General features: G+C 33.0%; 6 protein-coding genes across 12 annotated transcripts; 4 read left to right on the top strand and 2 right to left on the bottom strand.

Moving 5' to 3' along the window:
- On the bottom strand, positions 458 to 22,587 carry LOC109332870. Of its 2 annotated transcripts, XM_019567991.1 has the most exons (5): positions 22,569 to 22,587; positions 4,516 to 4,694; positions 3,276 to 3,469; positions 2,463 to 2,750; positions 458 to 1,765 (listed from the first exon to the last, which is right to left on the bottom strand). In XM_019567991.1, the coding sequence occupies exons 2-5, from the start codon at positions 4,692 to 4,694 to the stop codon at positions 612 to 614; spliced, it is 1,815 nt and encodes a 604-aa protein (XP_019423536.1). In that variant the 5' UTR covers positions 22,569 to 22,587; the 3' UTR covers positions 458 to 611. The 2 variants fall into 2 exon arrangements, with proteins under 2 accessions (XP_019423536.1, XP_019423537.1); XM_019567992.1 differs by lacking the exon at positions 22,569 to 22,587 and having other exon boundaries at positions 459 to 1,765; positions 2,475 to 2,750.
- On the top strand, positions 7,267 to 9,721 carry LOC109332871 (cell division cycle 20.2, cofactor of APC complex-like). Its single transcript, XM_019567993.1, has 5 exons — positions 7,267 to 7,377; positions 7,941 to 8,213; positions 8,398 to 8,667; positions 8,751 to 9,332; positions 9,419 to 9,721. Exons 1-5 carry the CDS (start codon positions 7,267 to 7,269, stop codon positions 9,560 to 9,562), a joined length of 1,380 nt encoding a protein of 459 aa, XP_019423538.1. The 3' UTR covers positions 9,563 to 9,721.
- Positions 10,835 to 13,419, bottom strand: LOC109332875 (cyclin-B1-2-like). Its single transcript, XM_019568002.1, has 4 exons — positions 13,231 to 13,419; positions 12,490 to 12,590; positions 11,248 to 11,345; positions 10,835 to 11,126 (listed from the first exon to the last, which is right to left on the bottom strand). The coding sequence occupies exons 1-4, from the start codon at positions 13,357 to 13,359 to the stop codon at positions 11,026 to 11,028; spliced, it is 429 nt and encodes a 142-aa protein (XP_019423547.1). The 5' UTR covers positions 13,360 to 13,419; the 3' UTR covers positions 10,835 to 11,025.
- LOC109332589 (aspartic proteinase CDR1-like) lies at positions 15,103 to 16,610 on the top strand. The gene is made up of 2 exons (XM_019567565.1): positions 15,103 to 15,371; positions 15,619 to 16,610. The coding sequence occupies exons 1-2, from the start codon at positions 15,137 to 15,139 to the stop codon at positions 16,608 to 16,610; spliced, it is 1,227 nt and encodes a 408-aa protein (XP_019423110.1). The 5' UTR covers positions 15,103 to 15,136.
- LOC109332874 lies at positions 19,019 to 21,054 on the top strand. The gene is made up of 2 exons (XM_019568001.1): positions 19,019 to 19,184; positions 20,736 to 21,054. The coding sequence occupies exons 1-2, from the start codon at positions 19,090 to 19,092 to the stop codon at positions 21,010 to 21,012; spliced, it is 372 nt and encodes a 123-aa protein (XP_019423546.1). The 5' UTR covers positions 19,019 to 19,089; the 3' UTR covers positions 21,013 to 21,054.
- On the top strand, positions 22,255 to 25,155 carry LOC109332873 (protein PLANT CADMIUM RESISTANCE 10). Of its 6 annotated transcripts, none has more exons than XM_019567996.1 (4): positions 22,255 to 22,353; positions 22,893 to 23,080; positions 23,850 to 24,076; positions 24,785 to 25,155. In XM_019567996.1, exons 2-4 carry the CDS (start codon positions 22,900 to 22,902, stop codon positions 24,959 to 24,961), a joined length of 585 nt encoding a protein of 194 aa, XP_019423541.1. In that variant the 5' UTR covers positions 22,255 to 22,353; positions 22,893 to 22,899; the 3' UTR covers positions 24,962 to 25,155. The 6 variants fall into 6 exon arrangements, with proteins under 6 accessions (XP_019423541.1, XP_019423542.1, XP_019423545.1 ...); XM_019567997.1 differs by having other exon boundaries at positions 22,288 to 22,353; positions 22,877 to 23,080; XM_019568000.1 differs by lacking the exon at positions 22,255 to 22,353 and adding an exon at positions 22,384 to 22,471.

The raw sequence follows: 25,306 nt of genomic DNA, 5'->3' as shown, positions 1-25,306 counted from the left end.
TTTTGTTTATAATGGAAGTCTCACTTTCTTTTCTAAGTTATAACACATGTTACATTTTTAGTAGCCTAAGTCATTTTTCTATCTAAAGATATCATTTTTTAATGTAAAAATTCTCATTTTTCTAATTACTATTGAAATCCTCTTAGATAATTATTAGTAAACTTTACAACAATTGGCAATGTATATGGGTGTCTAATATGATCTATAATGAGATGTATCCTTTGTAGAACGTGGGATAAGGATTATATGTTTCTATTCATGTCCCACTTGATGTCTCAAGTCAATGAGAAAGCTTCATTCATTTAAAAAGAAAAATTATGAAAAACAAAAATTAATATTTTAATATTATTTTATAAAATTTAATTGGTTCAAGACATAAGTACAGAAAAATTATGAATTGTTCATAGAGAACATGTCCCAAAACATTATGAATAGTATCAGATAATAATGCTTCATCCTCAGATCTACCTTATTCATTTATCAAGTTAAAGGATGGAGTGGGGCCTACACTTGTTCATCCCTAAAATGCTAAAAACGAATTGAAGAACACTTCTCTTTGGCTGTAACATTATTCATCTCAAATATAATAAAACAATGTACAATAATGTAACCTATGAATTTCTCTCCACACCATGATTCAACAAAGCTGCTTTTAATGGTGGCCTATTAATCTTCTCAAGTAATCTACTAAACACTAATTTAACTGGTATGCAAGCTACAGTAGTGAGCCCCGAGACCTCTGGTTTAATCAACCTATCTGTCTGATAAAAACTGCTATCAAGTGATGGTTTTTTACTAAGATTTTGTTCAATCGATAAAGAGGACAGAGTTCGAGTTTTCTGGCTAGATGACAAGCTCGCATTCTTTGGCAACCTTTTCAAGGGCTTCTTGTCAATTGATAGAGCGGGACTGCTGAGGCTACTCTTCCTTGAAAGGCTTGCATTATGACTGGAACTCCCAGAATTTAATTTCTTGTATCCAAGTTTTCTTTCTTCAACTAAAGAAAAATCTGCATCAGCTTCAGCACCATTTGATGACGATATATGGGGACGGGGAACACGAAAGTTTGCTGTTCTCCTTGCAGTCCTCCAAGCTGGTGGAAGCACATTACTTCCCTCAAAGTCATTCCCATCATAGTGGAAGTCATCAATTGCAGTATATAGAATATCGGATGAACAATCCTTGATGGCCTCAATTTGGATTGGGTGTCCTATTATTGCCTTTCCATCTAACTTACTCATGAGAGAAACAATGGGAACGGGCTCTTTTCGATAGCTTGCTTGAACTTTTAAGTCTACATCTACAAGCATTGACTTCATCCTCACATCGAAATGATAACGATCACCATATACCGGAGCAAATCCTTTAATATCCCAATATCCTCTCAGAGGAGGCTGATCCTCCCAAGGCCAATCATCCCAATCAACACCATGGTGAATTTTAATTTGCCTTTTTGATAGTGCTCTAGAAGTTAGGTATTCATCTTCCAATCCGAGCATTTGGTCGTTGTCCTCAAAATCATTGGGGCTCAAATGGCTTCTTTGTCCTTCAACATCTGCTCCTAAAACACCTATCCCATAAGGAGAACCGACAGACCTCTTTAGATTACGATTATTTCTTTTTCCTTTTAATTGCCATTTGGATACAGCTTCATTACATCTAATAGGTTCACGAGGATAAAGGTGAGGCATGTCACCAGAAATTGCCAACTCATCATGCTCGTCACTGCTAGTGCTTTCGTCATCATCATCATCCTGGCCAGTTTCTGCAGTTTCAGTAAACATCAGAAGAGACAAAAAAACATTGATGTGGCATAGAGCAAAAACTATAAGCCTGACACAAAAGTTAACAAATGGTTCAAAACAAAGAGACTCAATGGAAGTATAAGAATAATCTCACCCCATAATGTAAGGCATTCTAATATGAGGCGGTAGGAATAAATAAGCACCATAAAGATTCAAAATTGATTCACAAATACAAAATCCTAATCATATAGTCGCTGAAATTCTGACAAGTGTACATCACAATTCACAAGTTACTCATATGGCGGTGCACAGGTGATGCTACAATATTACAAAACACATAATATCATGCAACAATCCTCAAATATGATCAAGCAAACAATCATGCAACAAGGGAAAAAAATTATTACCGCCATGACAAATATGACCAAGTTTTATAGAAGTAAACTTCCTCAAATAACCTATATTTGCAGAATGTAGATCATGGAGATCAAAAATCCTAAGTAGCCAATTCCAGATCCCAAACCATCCATGCCGACCCCATAAACAGCATAGTGTACAGCGAGATGGCCCAGATAGGGATATTTAGGAAAACAAAATAGGCAATTCATACTAAACGCATGAAATATAGCGGGATGGCCGGGCTAGGGATGTTTTTATTTTTCCCTTTCAAGTGGGGGCATGAAATAAGGATAGCACAGAATAAGGTAGAATGTAAACCTGAAAATATACCCATTTGTTCATCCTTGTCCAGTTCTGACTCAGAAAAACCAGTTTTGGAATCATTAGAAACTGTTTCAGAAGAATCAGATTCAACATCATCCATAAAAGCCGATTCACTCTCGTCAGCCAAAGAACTGCGATAAGGATACTCCCCTCTAAGTAGGGAAGATGACATCTCAACATGGGCTATAGTCTCTTTGTAATCCAGAGAATCACAGGACTCTGCTGGTGCATATGCACATCTGCTTCTCTTTGCTCGGCAAGCTACGTCTATCTGCAGTGCTCCTGAAAACAGACCCAGAGTCAGGTTAAGAACCCAATTTTTTACTAGTTTAAATAAATAAAAAAGTGGTTGTCATTTATTAATATTCCTCACTCAACTCCTTATTTAGTATTTCTTTAGCCTAAATGATTTTACCACTAGCTCAAAGTGTAATTCAATGAAAGACCATCAATTGAAATCTATTCAGTATCATTAACTACAAATTTGTGACAAACATTTGGATGAAACAGAAGATGAGAGCACCCCTCTAATGTTAATCCTGTAAGGTTTTTGCGAATTGGGTTTTAAAGGGGAAGGAAGGGAAAGCGGAGTCTTCAGAGCCATGAAATACACTCGTGAGATGGCTATGAAGCCTTCCATTTCCTTTCTTCCCCTCCAAAACCCAACTCGCAAACAGACCCCAAGACTCCTGCCTGGGGTGTTGCATGCGATATTAATTTTTTTATTATATTTACTCAATGTTTCTGTAGATGTAACTATACCTTCTTAAACGTATGATCTAAAATTGGTTGAATCAGAAGCAATACCTAATTTTTCTTGCTTCTTCAACATTTGCTTCTCAAGCTCAAGAGCATGAAGAATAGCATCTTCTCGGCGTGCATATTTCTCTCTTTTCTTTAGTGGCATACCCTGGGTGGACTCCACCCTTTCAATACATCCATCAAACTCGCCACATCGGAATGGCTTCACACGCTTGGATTTCTCCAAATTGTACCAATCCCTGTGAAGAAATAGCAACACATGAGCAAAATCAACAAACATACTAATAACTGTTAAGAATGTCCATACATCAATACATTTGATAAGCACAATAAGCATTACAAGAATAAGTCTTCAAAGTTTCTTGATTCAAAAGGTTGATGTCTTTCCACACATATCAACATATCTCTCTTTTCTTGAAGAAATAGTTCAACAAAGAGAGATAGGATCAACTACATGGACTAAACAACGTCATAATGTTTTACCATGAATCATTTCTATAGATAAAGCATTGAACTTTAAATCCTTCTTAATAATTCTACCTATGGTTTCTCTTGGTCTCCCACTGCCTCTAGTAATTGGGCTACCCTTCATCTTATCAACTCTCTTTATTGGGATTTCTATAAATCTTCTTCATAAATGCTGAAACCGCGTAAGACAAGATTCTACCATTTTATATGCAATTTTTGGTTTCAACAAATATTTCCTATTTCCATTTTCTGAAAGAAAAACATTCTTATTTTCAAATTGTCAGATTTGGAAAAGACGCTTGTTACTGTTGTTTTCATTTTCTTTCTCTTCCCTTTCTCTCTCAGCTTTAACGTCACACTTTTAAGTTGAAGTGTTTAACCATGGCATCTGCCTGCATTTTAAATGAAGGTTCGAGATATGGAATCGAATGACCCTAGTCTACAAATCTCAGACTTCAAACTATAGACTTCAAAAAGACACTATATTCTTACAACTTCACTACTTTCGGCCGATATATTTATTCCCTCATATATCAAAACAAAATATATTAAAAAGTGGCCGATCTGATGACATACGAGAAACAGTGAGAAATAATTTCATCTTCACATCGGCACCAAATCGAGACACATCACCAGTACCTCATATCACAAATCCGATAACCAAACACGATTTTTCCATTGACAATGTTATCATATCGTATATAGAACTTTCACATATATCAAATTAAATTGAAACGGGATATAAATCATTGAAATTAAAAATCATCTAAATTAATAAATAAATAAATAAATAAATAAATAAATAAAAGGAACTTACACGCTAGCATCTTCCCTACCGAGAAGCTTAACAGGAGTACCAGAGCGAGGAGAAGTGAGATGAGAAACGGAGGGTTCATCGGAAGCGAGTATCTGACCTGGCCACCACGAACCGTTCCTTCTTCGGACCCATACAATGGATCCAACACCACAATCTAGCGTCGAAGAAGAATTTTCCATCTGAACAACAGCGTTGAACGGAGGAGGAGGAGGAGGAGGAGGAGGATCGGGTAACAAAGGTGTTGGATTAGGGCACAATCTTCCATTCAGATTTGGGGAATTCCATTTTTAGGGTTTTGGATTCAATTTTGACTTTCAATAATAATATAAATTGAAATTCCATTGCACGATATTTAGTTTGGTCTTTCTAGAAGGGGCAAATAATACAACCAAAAAATAATATTTTATTTGCACTTTTACCAATTGGTCCTTACGTTAATTATCATTAGTATTGTTCCACAAGTATTCTCCTATGACTATGATATACTACTCGGAAAATGAGATTTGATAATTGTTAAAAACTTAAAATTATTTTATTTAAAGTTAGTTAAAAATTTAGACCAATAAAATTTTATATATTCTAAGTATTAGTATTTTATTCAATATTTAAAGGTCTAGTATCAAAAATGTATGAATTCATTCATTCACTTATATTATATTTCACAGTTAAACTATTAAATTAAATTTAAAAATTATCTTATCAAACTTTTATATAATAGGAGAATATAAATATATAATAAAAAGGGATAGTAATTTTATGTGGGATTTAGGGTTTGGTGGTAAATCATTTGGTAGTTAACAATAATACATTAGTGTAGAAGCTTGAGATTTTATTAGATTGTAAGTTATTGTAGTAAGTTAAATGTCAAAGATTCGATTACAAATAATGATATTTGTTAGAAGATATCATTATACATCTTGAAAAAAATTAGTATATTACCTATAAGAGAAAGATACTCTTTACTATAACAAAATTTTTTTACCTCCACAACTTTGGTGAGGCAAAACTTGTTTTACAAAACTAACATTTTGTTAAAATCTAATCATCCTAAAAAATATAAATAACTCATATCACTTGCCTCATATTTTACTACTACATGTTTTTCTATTCAAAATAGACTTTAATCACTAAATGATTATTTGATAGTTGAGTTTTGAGCAAAAAGAAAAGATGAAATTATAGTTAATTTCAAAAGTGTGAGAATTTCAGGATATAAGTTTTCTACTATTATGTTATCTTCTAAAAGTGCAAGATTTTATTTTCAATTACTAGCTCATTTTAAAATGAAAAATATTTATAGTGTTACTACCCATAATTTCATAGGTATGGTTAAATTAACTATCTATTAAAAGTGATAAAATTGATTATGACCTATACAGATTGTTGGTTTAGTGGTATAAGACTCACTAAATTCTCATAAATGTAATGGTCAAATATTCAATATCTATGAGTGACACTTATTGAGAGACTAATTTTTACCTATAATAATAAGGTGGAGAATATACTTGATTATACAAAAAAATCACCATTCACCCTCATGATTAATTATTTGGTAAGGAAAAAAGAAAAAACCCTCAAATAATCTAATTATAATAAAAAATATATGAGTAGCCAAGCCTTCATTTGATAGAGTAGATAAGTTGAAGACAAAGATTATATGTATTTTTCTCATAAGAGAGAGTGAAAAATGTAGGGAGAACCAACAAAATTTCTTTACCTTTTCATGTGAAGAGAAAATCGTAAAGGAATAATGTATGTATAAATTTTTACATGATAGTGTATATTGATTATATTGTTTTTTAATTACGGGTGTGAAAAATAATATTGACTATCCATTATTTTCCTAAGATAAGAAATAAGAAAAGTAGTAATAAGATGGATTAAAAGAAGAGAAACTTTACGTGGGTAGTGTAGTTTGACTACACTATCCCAAGTGTTTGGTATATGTTTCAAAATATTTATGAAACTAGTGTATTTTTTATGGAAGTCGTAGATCAGGAATGCGATTTCCCTAACATATTCTCTCTCCTCCATGTAAGTCGTGTTTCCCATCCACGACTTTCACTTTTTATTTTAGAAGTCGTGTGCCCTAAACACGATTTCCATACTACAGCCTACTGGTTTTTTGTTTTCATGGGAACTTAGAGGTCTATGATTCACTTTTTATTTTAGAAGTCGTGTGCCCTAAACAAGAATCACTAGGCTACATACTACTTTTATTATTTATATACAATGGAATTCGAATTCGTGTTTAGGTTATATACTTCTACAAAAAAAAATGAAAGTCGTGGATGAGAAACACGACTTTCATGGAGGAGAGAGAATATGTCAGAGTCATGGATCCCATCCACGACTTTCCCTAAAAACTACACTAGTTCCATAAATATTTTGAAACATATACTAAATGTGGGATAGTGTAGTCAACTACACTACCTATCTAAATTTTCCTAAAAGAAGTGAGAGAAAAAAGAGAAATTAGTGAAAACATGTTTAAACGGCTATCTCCAAAAACAGAGAAAAAATAGCCGTTGGAAAAGCCTTATACCCCATTTATTACTATTTATAATCCCAATGAAGTTCACTATTAACCTCACAATTCTAACACTCTTCTCTCTTTCTCTATCTTCAATTACTCCATCTTTCGTAACAATCACTTTAATTCTCGTTATTTCTCTGTTTTGCATTTGAATTTGTGTTTTACTTTACTTTCATATTTTCTGTGTTTTTCTATTTCTTTTTTGTTTCTTAACAATGGATGCAGGATCTTTGAGTTCTTCTTCTTCCAATGCATCTGTCAAAACACGATCTCGTTGCCCTCTTCAGGAGCAACACTTTATTCACAGAAAGAAATCGCAGGAAAATGTATTTAAATTCTTCCAAATTTTACCTCTGCTTGTAATATGCCTATATGAATTGATTTCTCTGCAAATTATTACAGTTAGGGATTCAAGCGTAAATTGATAAGCTAAGTTATTCATTATGAAAAAATGGTCTATAAAAAGGGAATTTATTTGTTTTCCTATATTGTTATGCCAATCTTTTAAATTGCAGCCTCGTACTGTCTAATTCGGTTTGTCTAATGCGGTTACGTTGCATCATTGTGATTCGGAATCACACTGCAATTGCAGTGTGATTGCAGTGTGATGCGGTTGCAGCAGTCACCACAACCGCAATATTGCGGCCGCATCACAATATTGCAGCCGCAATTTAAATCACTGTGTTATGTTAACCAATATTGAATAATAAAACTTTTATTTCTCTTCAGGCTTTGTTTGTTTGTAGAGAACAATTTAGATTTCAAATTCCCATATTGTTGATGAAATTGAAGTGATCCATGACCAAAAAAAATTCTTTTTGAGCTGATAGTGATATGAATATCCATGATGACATTTTTTTTATTTCTAATTGATTTTGTTTATCACCAGTTGGACAGATTCATACCAAATCGATCGGCAATGGATTTGGATTATGCTCACTACATGCTGACAGAGGGAGCAAAAGGTAAGGAAAACCCAGCTCTGAGCTCCCCCTCTAAAGATGCCTACAGGAAGCAGCTTGCAGAATCCTTGAACATGAACCGGACTCGAATTCTTGCATTCAAGAACAAGCCACCTACACCGGTTGACTTGATCCCTCACGAGATCTCCTCCACTCATCGTCAGGATAAACAAGCCAAGCCCAAACGATACATTCCGCAGGTTCACTACATGATATAATTCAATTTTCCATAGATTTTATTCCAATTTGTTCCCTGATTTCATAAACTCCAGCAGCAATGAGTAATTCAGTTTTTGAACATTTTCAATTTAACCCGGGTTATGATTTTCAAAAGGGTCTGAGTTGTCTTCATATATGCTGATCTTTTCTTGTTTGTTTTCTCAGAATTCTGAGAGGACATTGGATGCTCCGGACCTTGTGGATGACTACTATCTCAATTTGCTTGATTGGGGAAGTGCTAATGTTCTTGCAATAGCACTTGAAAACACAGTGTACTTGTGGGATGCATCTAATGGTTCTACTTCAGAGCTTGTCACAGTTGATGATGAAAATGGCCCTATTACATCCGTCAGCTGGGCTCCCGATGGGAGGCATATCGCGGTTGGCTTGAACAACTCTGAAGTAGAACTATGGGATACAACATCAAATAGAAAGGTATATAAATTCACCACCATTATAGATTATTCACTTTCCAGTTCCTACTCGTTTGCTGACATTGTTTTTGTTTGGTTCTGTAGTTGAGAAGCTTGAAGGGTGGTCATAGGCAGCGAGTGGGATCTTTGGCATGGAACAATCACATACTCACAACTGGAGGGATGGATGGTAGAATTGTCAACAACGATGTCCGGATCAGATCTCCCATTATTGAAACTTACAGAGGTCATGAACAAGAAGTTTGTGGGCTGAAATGGTCACCCTCTGGTCAACAATTAGCCAGCGGAGGGAATGATAATCTACTTTATGTCTGGGACAGAGCTGCAGCATCGTCTAATTCAGCGACCCAGTGGCTTCACCGGCTTGAAGATCATACATCCGCGGTGAAAGCCCTTGCTTGGTGTCCATTCCAAGGGAATTTGCTAGCTTCTGGTGGAGGCAGTGGCGATCGCTGCATTAAGTTCTGGAATACCCACACAGGTGCATGCTTGAACTCAGTTGACACTGGGTCTCAGGTATGTTCCCTGCTATGGAACAAGAACGAGAGGGAGTTACTCAGTTCTCATGGTTTTACTAACAATCAACTAACACTTTGGAAATACCCTTCAATGGTGAAGATGGCAGAGCTCACTGGCCATACTTCCAGAGTTCTTTATATGGCTCAGGTAAATTTTTATTTTGGTTTTTGTCAAGCATAAACCTTTTTAATTGTGAGCATTTTCCTAATAAGTGTAATGTGAACTTCCTTCAGAGCCCTGATGGTTGCACAGTAGCATCAGCAGCAGCAGATGAAACATTGAGGTTCTGGAACGTGTTTGGAGCTCCAGAAGCAGCAACCAAGGCTGCACCAAAAGCAAGAGCTGAGCCATTTTCACATTTGAATCGCATTCGATAAGCACCTTCCTCGTATAAGCAGTTTGCTGAATGTTTGTATATATGATAAACACAAAACATTATAGTATGTACCATGTAAAATATTACTACAGGCAGTGGAATAACAACATTTTCTTCGCCCGTGGACGTAGTCACACACCCTCAATGTGATGAACCACGTAATTCGTTCTTGCCTTTTTAATTTTCTGTTTAGTTTTGTCCCCATTACTTGTGATTTGTGAACAAATAGCAATTCGTTGATTATTAAACTTTAAAAATAAAAACAAAAACTGAAGCCCTCTCTACTTTCTCAAACTCTAGTTGGCACCAATCATACGCTAAATTACCATATTTTGTACAAATTTAGTTTTGTCCCCATTCTTTCTTGATGCTGTATTAGGTAATAAACAATTCCAAAAGCAGAATCTGCAACTCCTAAAATTGCAAATACTCCACCTCTCAAACCATAGCAGCAGCTAATGTTGCCAAACAACACATCATTTAGCCAAAGTATGATTGCACTCACATATGTCAACCCGCTGAACAAAGATTTTAACCATATAAATAATTTGCTTAACTTTCATCTAAAGTTGATCAATACATGGAACCTGATAGGATGAAACAATAACAAGTCTGCAATATGGGAACAGTAGGAGGGAAGAGGACAGTTACAAATTTTAAAAAAATAATATAGAAGTATTCATAGAAAACCTATTGACATGTTGCAAACTAGATAATCATTATTTTTTATTGGTATTACAAAGAGTAAAGGTAAAGAATTAATATCTTTTGAGATGTGTGATTGTCTCTCATAATAAATGTCACTCCCGAGAATCGAGCTCTTTACATTATTTTAGGCGTTGGTGATGGAGGTAGTGTTGAGGATGATGTTGGTTGTGGTAAGTGGTGAGCCATTGTATTTAATTAAAATTCATCTTTATGTTTCTTTTAAAAATTAAGAATTGATAAAACCCATGAGGTACCTTAATTAGCTAAGGTAGCTTTATTAAGCCCATGTCTTATTAAAATAAGTCATATTACCAAAGTAGCTTATTAAGCTTACTTGGTGTTACCAAAAACACATTATTTTTAACTTGCTACGCTAAAAATAATTGAAATTGTAGGGATATAAACTAATTAGGTCTGAGATAATTGTAAAAGTGAATGAAGTTTATCAATACAATACAATCAAAACTTTGAACCCATTAAAATGCTGTTGCCATTTCCTTAAAATAGAATGGGATTCCACGCTAGCAAGTAGGTCAGAGATAAGGAATAGTTGATGAGTGAGAGATATTGTAAACACATGCATAAAATACAATCACAAATATCATAGCAATCTGTTTCACTTGAAAAGGCATGCACTGTTTAATTGTACTGAGTACTAACCATAACAAAGCATGCTAACAAAGGAAATATTTAGTTAACCAAGAAAAATACAGGTTCCTTCAGCCATTTCCTTATAATCTACAAGGAGAGCTTCAACTATATGAAACTTGGGCATACTGGCCCCTTAGATAGACCAAGGCGAACTTCCATTCCATGATGCATGTCCAATGGCCGCAAACTGTCTGATTCACGAGGGTCTGCATTCAACATTAACAAGAATGAATGAGGATCAGAAAGAAAGTATAAACAATGATTTGGTAATGACTAATGAATCAACAAAATCAGCACCAACAATACAAAAGCAAATCATGTTATTACCATTTAGATAATCCTCAAAACCAAAATTGTCAAGATCTCCTGTAACAGCCTCCAAACCCAGCATTGAAGAAGGAATTGCTCCTGGAGGCCTCTGGAATCTACAAGAAACAGATGCATCATAAACCCTCTACAACATACCAAATCAAGATTGAGCCACATACCATAATTTTCATAAAATCACTATATGAAGGATGTGGCTTGATTTCTGCCCCATACCATAATTTTCTTCTATTCTTTTAACTTTTAAGTACCATTTGTATGAATTATGAAACAAAGTTGCCATGCCACTTTGTAAAAATTTCATACAGAAATTATTTGTACCATGTAGCAAGATTCACCACATAAAAGGGAGGATGCCTAGAGGACAAGAACAAAATAAATAGACAAGAAGAAGCCAAGCCTATACAAAAATAGCATGAGAGAAGTGCATCAAACACCATTCTTGCCATGTCTATGGTCCTGTCTCTTGTGGTCATGTCTATCCTAATGCCTTCTATAAAAAAACTATTAATGTCTGTCCCAGTGCCTTGGTATCAAGTTTACTTTATTTAACAGCAGCAACCAGGAACTCTTTGCACTTGGGCAACAATTCAGTTCCACAACCACCCAATAGTTGGCATTAGTATAGCTATCAAATTAATGTAATGAAAATGTGAACCAGTTGGACCAGACTTTTGTATGGGTAGTTTAGATGTTTTCAAGGACACAGGCTGAGAATCAAAGTGAGGGGCATGACATAAAAACAACCCTATCCCATTCATAGACACCAATTAATGCAGTGCACGTCCAAGTTGTTTACACATTTTATCCTTTGTTAAATTGAGAATCTAACGCAACATCCCTAGCAAAAGTTTAAATCTGCCCACCTAATGACATCAACTAAGCAAGGTGGGCAACCTTAATTACACTTATTCACGTGTTAATAGTTGTCTTTATACTCATAGTACATACCACATACACAACTTTAGTATATTATTCTAAATCCTATAGTCATGTACCTATCTCCTAAATTTCTACTATACTGTGTTAACTACGTTAAAAACACAACTAATAGAAAAGCCACATGTCATGAAGAAAACACGCACCCATCCCATAACATTACAACAACCAAGCCTTTATCCCAATATGTGGGAAAGTCCCATAACATTGCCACAGAAATAGTTTCAAAACATTTAAAATAACCCAGATTACTCAAAAGTCAAAATACATAAGGGTGTATCCGAGAAGAGCACAGGATCATACCGAGATAGTATTTGCCTGTCAAGGTCCATCTTCAGTGGAAAAGCAGTTCCATACAAATTCACCATACATTGCCTCTTCATCAATTCATTTGTCCTGCTTGCCTAAACATAACAAACAAAAGCAAAATAATTGAAGACTAGACCACACACCTGAATTAAGAACTTAATCAACAATCTTCTTGAAATAAGCTAAAAGGAGCTTATTTAAAAAAAGCTTATCTAATAAGCTTTTAGGCTAAAAAATAATTTATAAAAAGGTCATAGACTATTTTCATAAACTGTTCTCACAAGCCCATAACAACTTTCTATAAGATCACGCAAACACCCCCTTGTTTCCAATACGATCTGAGTAAAAACACCAGCTTCAATAATATTATCATAAAACTTTCGAAATCGACATCATGCAATTAATTGCAAAGAACTGTGTGAATCGATGGGTTTACTGTTGTTGCAAAATTTATATTTTTCTATGTGGAACCCTAACGAAAAGAGAAAAATACCTAAATGATCAAACTATGGATCGAAAATTTGAAACTTCAAATATAAATTGAGAAGTCCAGCATAGAAAGTAAGAGAAAATGATTCAATGCTTATTTTCTTTAATTTGAAAAAAAAAATAGTTTTTTTTTATTGTTTACAAGAATAAAGAACCCTAATGAAATGGGAAAATAGGTAATTGAATAATGAAAATGGAAATAAAAGTGCAACGCAGAAAATAGAGAGAGAGAGAGAGAGAGATTACAGATTGCGAAGCAGATTCGAGAGGGTGAGAACCAACGATGTCGCTTTTGACACCTTGAAGTCCGAAACGAAACGCATCGTTTTGGATCCCTCCGATTTGGTGTGCTATGACCTTTGGTGCTTCTTCCATTTCTTCTTCTTCTTCTTCTTCTTCTTCAACAACAACAATGTCACGAGCGCCGATCTATTACTCTCTAACCTTCTTCAACAACAATGTTTCAATCTATTTGCTATAAAACCCTCTATTTCGTTTTATTTACTTAGAAGGACCTATTTTTCTATGTTTTTTATTTGAGAGCATCAATTTGGGCCGACACAATTATGACTTGGATCCAAAAACCCAAATGTATTTCCGAAATAATGATACATAAAGTGATATAAAAAATTGGACAATAGATGTACTTCCATATAAAACTAACATTTTAAGTGATCAAATGACTTTATTTTTGACTAAGTGAGTTTTGGTTAGCTCAAATCCAAAACCCTATACAAAAATTGTGAATGGTAGAAGATTTATCGTCATATAATTCAGCATTGTTCAGAATATAGAATATGTGTGGTACAATTTTATTTTTAAGAGTAAATTGTATTGACATCTCCTGAGTTTTAGCGAAATTACATAAACCATCTCTCACTTTTCTACACCTATACAAACCCCAAATTTTTATATTTTGATTACATTGATCCCTTGCATGAGAAATAAGTGTGATTTTTTGAAGAAAAAATATTATAAATGCAATTAAGTTAAACAAAACATGTATATTGTAGAGACAAGTACAAATAATATATGAGTTGATACATTTTTATTATTTTTGGTTCGTTACGATATAGTATAAAAACTTTAGAATTGTTGATGTATTTTGTAACAAAAAATAATAAAGATACATTGATTTGTATATTATTTGGATGTTTCCTTACAATATATCAATGTTTTGTTTAACTTAATTGCATTTATCACATTTTCTGTTTAAAAGATTACACTTGTTTCTCATTCAATGGTGGTCAGTGTAATGAAAGTATAAAAACTATGAGAGGTTTGTGGAGGTGTAAAAAAGTGAGGGTGGTTTGTGCATACTCATGGTCTCAAGTGTTCATACGATGTTTCTATTTAATACATATTATAATAAAGAACTTGAATCCAATATATAACATTGATACTCTAGTATATTATAATTGTAGGCAAATAAATCTTTTATATTAAATTTTATTTAATACTCAAAATTAAAAATTATATATAATATGGTAAGTTTGACTGTTTTGATTTTTTCAATAAGTTTGATTATAATACTGCAACTTTGATTTATATGTATAGGAATTTGATTTGTGTTTGGTAAATATTATATATTTTTTAATTCTCTAACAACATTCCATACTAAGAACAATTATATTAGATAAAGAAGTAAAGTGCAAACTTATTTTGTCATAAAAATTATGGATGTGGGAGTTTTAATTCTTAAATTGGGTTCATATCTTTTTTGGTTGAATCACCTCTCCCTCTTTTAAAGATATTTTTAGGGAATCTTCTAAGAAAAAAAAAGTGCAATATACTATGTGCCCACTTTGATTTTACACAACTACCACAAACGTAGTACATTTTGTATGCATAATTAATAGAGTTTAATATATATCCAATAAATAAGTATATTATTTATTTGTTAATTAATTATCACCGATTCTTAGATAAAAACAACACATATGTACTAATTAATATATTGTTCATATAAAGAAATTTACACTACTAATATATAAATATTAAAACCTAACCAATTATTTCCAATTTTGGTTATCTACTAGATCATACGACAACAAAACCATGCATAAAAAGCATAGAGCATTAACAAAATATTCTTCATCTTCTAATTTTCCCTCAATCTCTCATATAATAATACATTGAATTGTATTCTACAATGATGTTTCATCTACGCTTTGTATTCATCCCTCTCTTCATTATTTTACAATTATCAGTGATTGAATTTGTGAATGGGGGGTTCAGTGTTAATCTGATCCACAAAAAACCTAGTGCTTCTTCACTACTTCTCCAGAATACTCCACAATCTAAAACAAATGCTTATCTTGGTCATTATCTCATGGAGTTATCTTTTGGAACCCCACCAGTAAAAATCTACGGTATTGCAGATACAGGTAACGAGAGATGGATTAAGGTGTAGTTTATTTAAGTTTTTAAGTGATTCTTGTGTAAGATTAATCATGTTTGATTAAACTCAAATTGCAGCTCGAAAAGGACTCGGTCTAAACTAGACTGAATTAAAAAGCTCAGGAATATATATAGAGAGAAATTATCTCTTCAAATATTTCAGAAGTATATACACAATATTCTTATATATTATTATTGATCTCTCATACATAGTTTTTGAATCCAACCATGCAGGTAGTGACCTTACATGGACACAATGTGTACCATGCATAGATTGTTATAAGCAACTTAACCCTTTGTTTGACCCTACAAAGTCCTCTACATACTCCAACATCTCTTGCCAATCAGATAAATGTAGCCATTGGTTAGACACAGGTGTATGTTCCTCTCAGAATCAATGCAACTACACTTATGCATATGCAAGTGCTTCTGTCACACGAGGTGTTCTAGCACAAGACACAGTTACCTTCACCTCACCCTCAGGAAACCCTATTTCTCTTCCAGGCATTGCTTTTGGTTGTGGACATAATGACACAGGCTCCTTCAATGATCATGAGATGGGAATAATAGGCCTAGGAGGAGGACCAATATCCCTTATTTCTCAAATTGGTCCTTCAATTGGAGGTACAAAGTTTTCACAATGTTTGGTTCCATTCCACACTGATGTTAGTATTACTAGCAAGATAAGTTTTGGTGATGGAAGTGAAGTAATAGGAGATGGTGTTGTTTCTACAACTATGGTTAGCAAAGAAGATAAAACCCCTTATTTTGTTACCTTGAATGGTTTAAGTGTTGGTGATAAATACTTGCCCTTTGATAGTTCTTCAAACACTGTTGCTAAGGGTAACATGTTCCTTGATTCTGGGACACCTCCAACTATTTTACCAAACAAATTGTATGAAGAATTGGTTGATGAGGTGAAGAAATCTGTTGCATTGACACCAATTGTGAATGATCCAGAATTGGGTAATCAACTTTGTTATAGAACATCAACTAATGTTAATGCACCAATAATAACAGCTCATTTTGAAGGTGGAGATGTAAAATTAAATAATGTTCAAACCTTCATAACACCAAAAGATGGTGTTTTCTGTTTGGGATTCACAAACACTAGTAGTGATGGTGGGATTTATGGTAACTTTGCTCAATCAAATTACTTGATTGGGTTTGATCTTGATAAACATACAGTGTCTTTCAAGCCTGTAGATTGCACCAATCAACAATAGGAATGAAGATTCTTTACATTATTATTACAATGCCAAGGGAATATCAATTTACAAATAAAAAAAATTTGCACCCTTAAATAAAATTTGGTGCCACATATTAGTATCTCACTCTTAATTGTTTGAGATTGTGGTTTACCATTCACTAATAAATGAATCTTTTTTATTTATGAAGTTTATCCTTAAAAAACATTCTCTTAATTGCTTTTTTATTATAATAACAAAGCAAAGTGTTTGAGTCTATAACATTATTAAGCTATATATATTGTATAATATATTCCATAAAGAAAATAATATATCATTTATTATTAGCTTCCCTACTATATTAAAATATTTGAGTCAATTCTACATGAAAAAGAATAATACATCCCTCACCAGTTTAGATCCTCTCAATTTCTTAACTAAATATATGTGTGATTCAGTAATTTATCTATATAATAAAACAATAAAGTAACTTTTAGTTGAAAAGTTGATGCTAATCAGATCAAATATATAATAAATGGTAAGGATACTCACCTTTTCGTCACGCCTAGGAATGTTCCATTTAAGCATGACAATGGGCATCGAGACCCATATGTATTCCTTGGTAATACTTACATTTGGTGTATATGATAGGGAGTCAAAACTTTGAAATATGCTAGTGAATGATTAAATCTATATATACATACATATATAATATTAATTAAACTGTAATATTATATTGCTAATCTATAATTATAATATCATGTTGTTAAAAAGTGTAAGTGGAATCACCAAAGTATAAGGGGCTACCACTTCCTGCATAGGTTTACTCTATATGCAGATTCAAACATGAATATTTGCTTAAGGGAAACAAAGTTGTTCCATTTGTTGATTATATTCATGCCCACCGGAAATAAACATAATATGTGTACAATTTTTTAAATTTCTATAATTATACCGATAAATTTATTGGTATAAAAACTCGGCTTGAATTGGTCAATCTGACTAGTTCAACCATGAAATGAACATCTAACCAGTTCGAGCCTCTCATCTAACTAGTTTTGCACTAAAATCGAGTTGACTCGGTTAGTTTAAGCCTAAAATTGATGACTCGGAAGGTCGGATTCGTTGTGACCGAATCAATTAAAAAATACTTTTTTTAAAAAACAACCAAATTATATCATTTTTAGATGAAAAAATCAAGTACTTTGAACTTATTTTTAGTTATTTTTGTCATTTGGTAACTTACGTTATAGCAAAATCTACATTGTTAAAGTGAATTTTAAATTTATTGTACATTTTTATTATAGTTAAAACATAGTTTATATATTGTTTGGTGAGGTTTTCAACTTATTCATATAATCTTATAGTAGTAAAAACTTCTTTGATGGTTGTTTAATTAGATATGCTAATATTTTAAAATTTTGAGTATACAATTATTAAATATTCTTATGTAATATTATGATTTTTTTAGAATTTTAAATGTAAATCGAATTAACCGGTCTTACCGTTGACCTACTAGTTGAACCAATAACTCATTGGTGCAATGGCCTAACTATGGCATTGACAGAGTTTAATAATACTGGATAAAATGATAAATAATGAACAAAATAGAAAGATGGATAAATTAAACATTTAAAAGTAAAGAATGTATATCCAAATCCAAGTCAGATTAGAGACCCATAGAAATAAAATTGAGAATAGTTGCTGAATAATTAATAAATTCATTAATGGTACAAATTTAATATTGGGTAAGTAATGAGCCAATAAAATATGTCTATAATATTATAAGGGTAAATATTTACTCAATCAATATCTCATATATTATTTTCTTTAAAAAATCAATAATAATTAATATAAATAGTAGATAATAACTCTATATTCATTCATTTTCCCCTCATAAATATTAGGGCAAATAATATTTGTATATAGTTAATAAAAACTAGAATTTTTTGTGTCCAAATATTTTTTTCTATATATTAAATCAATTAAATTCCATTAAATAATATAAAAATTTATTTTTTGTTTTTATGATTTTTTTTAATTATATTACAAATTTCAATTATATAATGAGACATAAAAAAATAGTAGAATTGATCTTTATCCGGTTAATGAAGAAGTAAAAATGAAGGATAGACCAACAACGTTAGTTCAAGTGATACATGTTTGATTCCTCTTAAGTAAGGTTTTACGTTCGAGTTTTGTAAATGAAAAAACATCCGTTAGGAGAGTTAGGCCCACGTACTTGTGAATGTTTCCAGCTCGAACAAGATTACATTCAGTTTGAGAATACATGTCGGAAATAAAAAAAGAAGGGTAGGGTAGGGAGGGCATTATGGTAATCCAATCTTTGGTACGTGTTAGGTACGAGCAAACATTTGCACCCACCTCTCTAACTTTATTTATTTATCCTTTTTCCTTTATATTAATAAATCCAAATCATTTCCAACTTCTTCAATCATCTCTTCTTCTTCTCTCTCTCTCTTTCTCTCTCTATCTCTTTCTCTGTGAGTCTCAGTGTATGGCCGCCAATTGGAGCATCACCACCTTGGGCAAGCGCGTCGCCACTCGGATCTTTTCAACTTCAACCTCTCCTCCTCTTCTCTCTAATTCCAGGTATCTTCTCATCTCACTTTTTTATACAAATTCCTCATTATTAGTATACTCAATGCTTAATTCCTATTATTATTATTACATGTTTCACTATGTCAATCCCTAATAATATTCGTAGAGTACAAATTACTCTCAATCTAATATATCTTTCCGATTCCTCTCTTCAACAATACTTTTTTGGCTCATTGTGTTGGAACCTCAGCCTTTTCCTTTCGGATGAATTTAATAAACAGATAATGTTTCATCTAACTAAACTATAGCCATATAAATAATAAATAATAAACTCAATTTTAAAAATATAAATCATCTTATTCATCTACAATCCCTTTTATCAAGTGTTGCTGAAATCGAACTCTTACATTTCTAAGAATATAATAAATCTTACACTATTAGATCAACACATTGTTGGTTATAATATACTTTATTGTTATTGGAGAAGGAAAATAAGGATTTTCGTCCTCATCCTCTTTCCACCTGTCTCCACCTTATCTGATAACTTTTATTGTTCTTACTATTATTAAATTATAATCTCCTATATACTCTACATTATTGTGTTTTTTGTTTGATCAAGGTTGCTTTCAATTTGTGGTAAATAGATAAAGATAAGTGTTAACCGGGATTAAAAATGGTATTATTGCTTTAGAAATTAAAAATGATATTTAAATTAGATTTATGAGAGTGGGACCCAACTTGTTTTTCCTCTTTAAGATTTTAATCTTTAGACTTTTATGTCCACTATAAACGGTGTATTTTAATCTTTAGACTTATTCTTTGCATATTTACAACAATCGCGTATTCCAGGCTTCAATATCTTCTTTTTTTGCAATCTTGGAGTTGAAGAATACGTTTATTTAGTTTTTTGTCAGAAACTTTAATTTATGAATCCTAAATTTTTCTTGTTTGTATCGAAAATCGTAATGGATGAGGGTGGGGATAAGATTGGTGACGAGAGTATGTATGAGTATTAAACATCGCAGTCTCGCGTGGAAAATGCGTACAGAATTGTTAATTACGAAAAAGCGATTGGGTGGGTTGGTGGTTCCCCCATCACGTGAACAACAATCTTTGTTTTAACACCTAACCCCACCTTTCTACTTCTTTGTTTTATCAACTCTCTCCGAGATCGGATGTTGCCTAGAGCTAATCAGAATGTTATTTTTTGTTGTATTTTGTTTTTAAAAATTTTCTTTTATTTATATTATAATATAATATTTGATTAGTTTGTGATAAAGAATGACATATCGTTCAGACTAGCCTATGTCCATATCCACTCTCTCTGGATCAGGATCTTTTATTTAAATATTTCGTTGGCTTTGAACAAGTGTTACACGAATTTTATCTAATTCAATTTTGAATCAGTCATGATATTCCTTTTCAATGAGAATTGACTTTTGTTGATCAAATTGTTTTTTTTTTTTCATATTTGTTAGATGTGTATTCTTAAATGATAAACATCAATATCAATGCATCAAGTGTAGTGTAGTGAACGTTATGAAAATTTGAACACTAACAATGTATAGATATTAATTCGATTATGTTGAATGGGACACACAGGAGGGCAGCATACAGTTCATCATACGACAAGAATCCAGATGATCATATTCAGCCAGTGTCAGTCCCTGAGGATGTGATCGAAGCAGCCAATTCTGGCAAGTACTGGGCCCCACACCCACAGACTGGGGTATTTGGCCCTCCTGCTGGCGACTCTGCTCCTTCCGGCTCCTCCACCCCCATTTCGGATGCTGCCGCCGCCCCCTCGGTGCTGGAGGAGAAGGCCTGGTTTCGTCCCACCAGTCTTGAGGACCTTGAGAAGCCTAACACTCTTCCCTAGCTAGCCCTTTCATTATTTCAAACATATATATATATATATAAATATATATATAACCCTATGGTAGATGAATAAATAAACACTAGTCATCTAGTGGAACTGGTGTGTGTTGTTTGTGTCTATATAGTATCCAGCATTGCAGGTTGATGCTCGTTGAAGAGTGTTAGTATGCATCATGTATGCTTCTTGCTTCTGTTTTTATGCAACTTTAATATCAGATCATCTATTTGGCTATTATTTACTTCCTATGCTTCTTGCTTCTCTTTTCACTTCAATTACAGTTTGCTTTCATATTTCTACCTCATCTAGATTGTTCAGATAAATAACCATACAAATTCAAGAATTAATCACTTATCTTCGGAAAGCAAAATAATAATTTAGTTTCCAATATATTGAATACCCTTTTTAACATAAACAAATACTTGCCCGAATTGCACCCATAATTATTTTAATATTATTATCCAGTACCTTCAAACTATTTTAAAGATGTTATCTCCAAACTATTTTTATCACACCCAACAGTTAAAAGAAACCATGATCCCAAACAGCAAAAACATTAAGACATTACCCGAAAACTACTGTAACAGCTTAATAGTACTGTCCCACAAAATTTCCAAGTTTAGTTGATAATCTCCATCTAAATATTCATTCAAGCGTTGACATTGGGATTTTTTTGGAAATTGGATGCAGTTACTAATTCATGATCTGACATGTACAGAATGAAAGGTGTTTGAGAGTCTAGCCAATCATCAATATTTCTTAACTGATCGATCTTGGGCAGATAACAGTTTTTTTTTTGCTATAATACTCTACTATAAAGGAAAAACATTATTATCTATAAGAAGTACAAACAGAATATTAATTTATCTTTTATTGTGGCAATATATAAAACAATGCCAAAATCAAACCTCTATTTGGTAACAGCTAACACTACCACAACAATAATCAAACTTTTTTTTATCAAGTAAGGGAACTGTCTCACTTTTTGTACAACTCTATGTATCATTAATTCTTATTGGTTAAAACAAAATTATTGAAGATAAAATTATCATTATTAAATATTTTTCTAACAATCATACATCCTAACACGTAGAGTGACACAAAGATTATAGGAAAACAAATGTTGTCCTTTAAGTGAGGTAGACTATAAGAATGATCATTTTTGGTTTCATCCATTGCACTGGGCCGAGTTCTTCCAGACCCGGCCCATAAAAGGAAAGATATTTGGGCCTGACGGCCCAACTTTAATTTGTAGCTTTGTTTTTTGATTTTGGAATGCAACAAGTTCTATCTCGAATTTCAGAGTGGTGAAGTTTGATTGAAATCAATCGTAATAATTTGAAGGTATATAATCTTCTTCTTATGTGATCATTATCATTGCTTTCCATTTTAGTTAGCTTCTTATCACGAGATCTGGTTTCACTTCTCACGTTTTTTGGAATCAGCATCAAAATTTCATCTTGTAATGTCTCTTCATTATTTATATAAACTAGTATATGATATTTACAACAAATACGTTATTACTATGGCTTCCGTTTATCTTTTGAAATATACTTCACTTTCCTTTCACCTTTACTTATGTTAAATTTCATTTTCAGGCCCCTTTTGTTTAAGCTCGGACTTTCAGATTTTGTAAAAAAAAAAATATATTGGAAATTATATTATTTTTAGATTCGTTATTGAAATAAAATAATTAAGAATTTAATTTGACAAGAATTTGAATTATCCTAAACAAACTGGCTCTTAATCAAGTTTGAAGATTTATGTGCTTCATGTTGTTTTTTTCTGAGCCGATTAGATTAAGGTTTGGTTGTTGTTGTTGTTGTTATTGTTTTTTCTGGTTTATGTTTGATAAACTGCATTTTAGAGGAGTTTAATTGCAGAAGCAATATGAAGAATCAACATGGTTATGTGCCACCGGCTTATATCCCTTTGGGGCAGTCAGATTCAGAGGCAGTGAGTGACTCTTTGCATCAGCAGAGTGAGCAACATCTTAGTATCGGTGGATCAAATCAGATGCAGGCTCAATGGTCTTCCGGAATCTGTGCTTGCTGCGATGATATGCAGAGCTGTATGCTACTTCCTTACCCTGTCACCTTCATTTAATACAAGGGATTGTTAAAAAGGTGCTTCTTGATTGTGTCGTTGTTTCTCGAATCCCAATTGTGTTAACTATATTCTCTTGTTAAACATGGATGAGGTCATTCGGTCAAATTGGATGTCTAGCTCAATTCTTTAGGTTTGTTGGTTGCATTATTGAAAACACTCAAGATTCAAAACCCAAATTATCGTCAATTTTGTGATAATGGCAGAAAATATAGGCAAAAGGGACTCTCAAGGATGTTGAAGGAGTGTATTTTAATACAATGATAAGGAGATCATTTAAGGTCAATTCATGATCTTCATTGTTTTGGTTGATTCCAAAGATACAAGGTTAACATTATTGTTGTTTTGATTTTGATGGTGCTAATGAGGTTGAGGGGTTATATCACAAAAATCATATAATTGAACTGAAACAAATTAAGAACCACCGGAAGGGAAACAATTAGAATTTCCACTAAAACGCTTTTGATTATATGTTTTTGCATTGATTTGTAATTGACTTTAGCTGTTATCTTTTGTATGATGTCTTACCCATGTTAAAAATTATCAATTATGTCAACTCTAAACTAACTCATTGAACTTATTTATGTTTGGTCACTTGAAAAATCTTTTAGTTGTGCTATATAAAACTAATGATACCTTCATCTATGTTACAAAGTCTTTTGTTTTGTTCTTTGATGTCATTATGCAATTTATCAACCTAATAGACCAGCTACAAGCATTTGTTGTTTCTGCAGGCTGTATAGGTTTTCTTTGTCCTTGCTTTGTATTTGGGAAGAATGCAGAATTTCTGGGTTCTGGAACTTTCTTGGGATCATGTGTTACCCATTTTTTATTGTGGACTCTGGTTAATATGTCCTGCTTGTTATTAACCGATGGCTTGTTTCTGGGACTACCTGGATGCATAGTTTCATGTTATGCCTGTGGCTACCGCAGGACATTGAGGTCAAAGTATAATTTGCCGGTATGAATCTTTACAAGTTTGCTTTGCATGAACCCTTATAACATGATTTTTCCCTATATTTTCTTTCCCACTGTTATTCTTCAAACTTCTGATTCTGCACAGCCTTCCGTCTCTAATATAAGTTTCGCATCTCGCTATTGCAAGGTTGCTTTTGAATAGATTGGCTCCTGATATTTAATTAAAAAATGTTAAAATACTTCTCTTCTTAACTGAAGGCTGATCTATATTTGAATCTGTAGCACAAATTTCTAGCCATTTAGTTTTCTAATAGATAAGGAACTGTTAGGTATGCTAATAAGAGCAAGAAATCCCTAGCTCTCTACAAACAGCAAGTGGCATGACCAACACATAATAAGAGACCAGTGAATTCAAATTTTAAGTTAGATAAAATGTGAAACAAAGTAGATTTATTAATCACAGTAATCTATACTACATGGGTAATGAACCATTTGATTTACGGATATCACAAGGGTGTTGATTAATCCGGATTCAACCTGACAGGATCACAAGGGTGGCAAAACTCTTCGTACCAATTATTTAATGCAGTTGCATTACAGGGACATGAAATTTAGATCTCTACTTTGTTGTTCATTTGATAATTGATACTATATTGTTTTATATGAATTGCCAAATCTAAAATTTTAGCTGTGTCTTACAAAAAAAACTTGTGATGATGCAATGCAATGATACATCTTATATCTTGTGAAGGAAGCACCCTGTGGGGATTTTGTGACCCATTTTTGCTGTCATTTGTGTGCAATTTGTCAAGAGTACCGAGAAATACGCGAAAGAGCTGGGGACTATGAATTCACAGATATGAAGTTGGCTGTAGTCACTGCCCCACCAATCCAGACAATGCAGTCAGATTCAGATTCCAAGCAGTAATGTTGCAACACTATTACCCCCACCCCCCTTCTATGATATAAAGGGTTGCAAACTTGACTAAAGTGACTGTTGTTCATTAAAATTGGCACTGCAAGTTGATGTAATTATATACTACAATGATGCTGATAACTGTATCTTGTTGTTTTACCTTTTGTAATTCTGATTAAGAAATCTAGAAGAATATCAAATGTTCACTAGTACATGAAAGTTTGATATGGTTAATACCTAATTGTATACTTGTATTACCATTTTTAGTGTCATGCATATTTTTCCTGTTACGACAAATGAAGCAACTTATCCTGTGGTGGGGATTTTGTGGGTATTTTCATTAAAAAATATATCAAA

Source organism: Lupinus angustifolius, chromosome LG18, assembly GCF_001865875.1.
Source record: "Lupinus angustifolius cultivar Tanjil chromosome LG18, LupAngTanjil_v1.0, whole genome shotgun sequence".
Taxonomy (NCBI): Eukaryota; Viridiplantae; Streptophyta; class Magnoliopsida; order Fabales; family Fabaceae; genus Lupinus; species Lupinus angustifolius.
The sequence above is the reverse complement of the archived record's forward strand: the minus strand, read 5'-3'. Positions and strand labels throughout refer to the sequence as shown.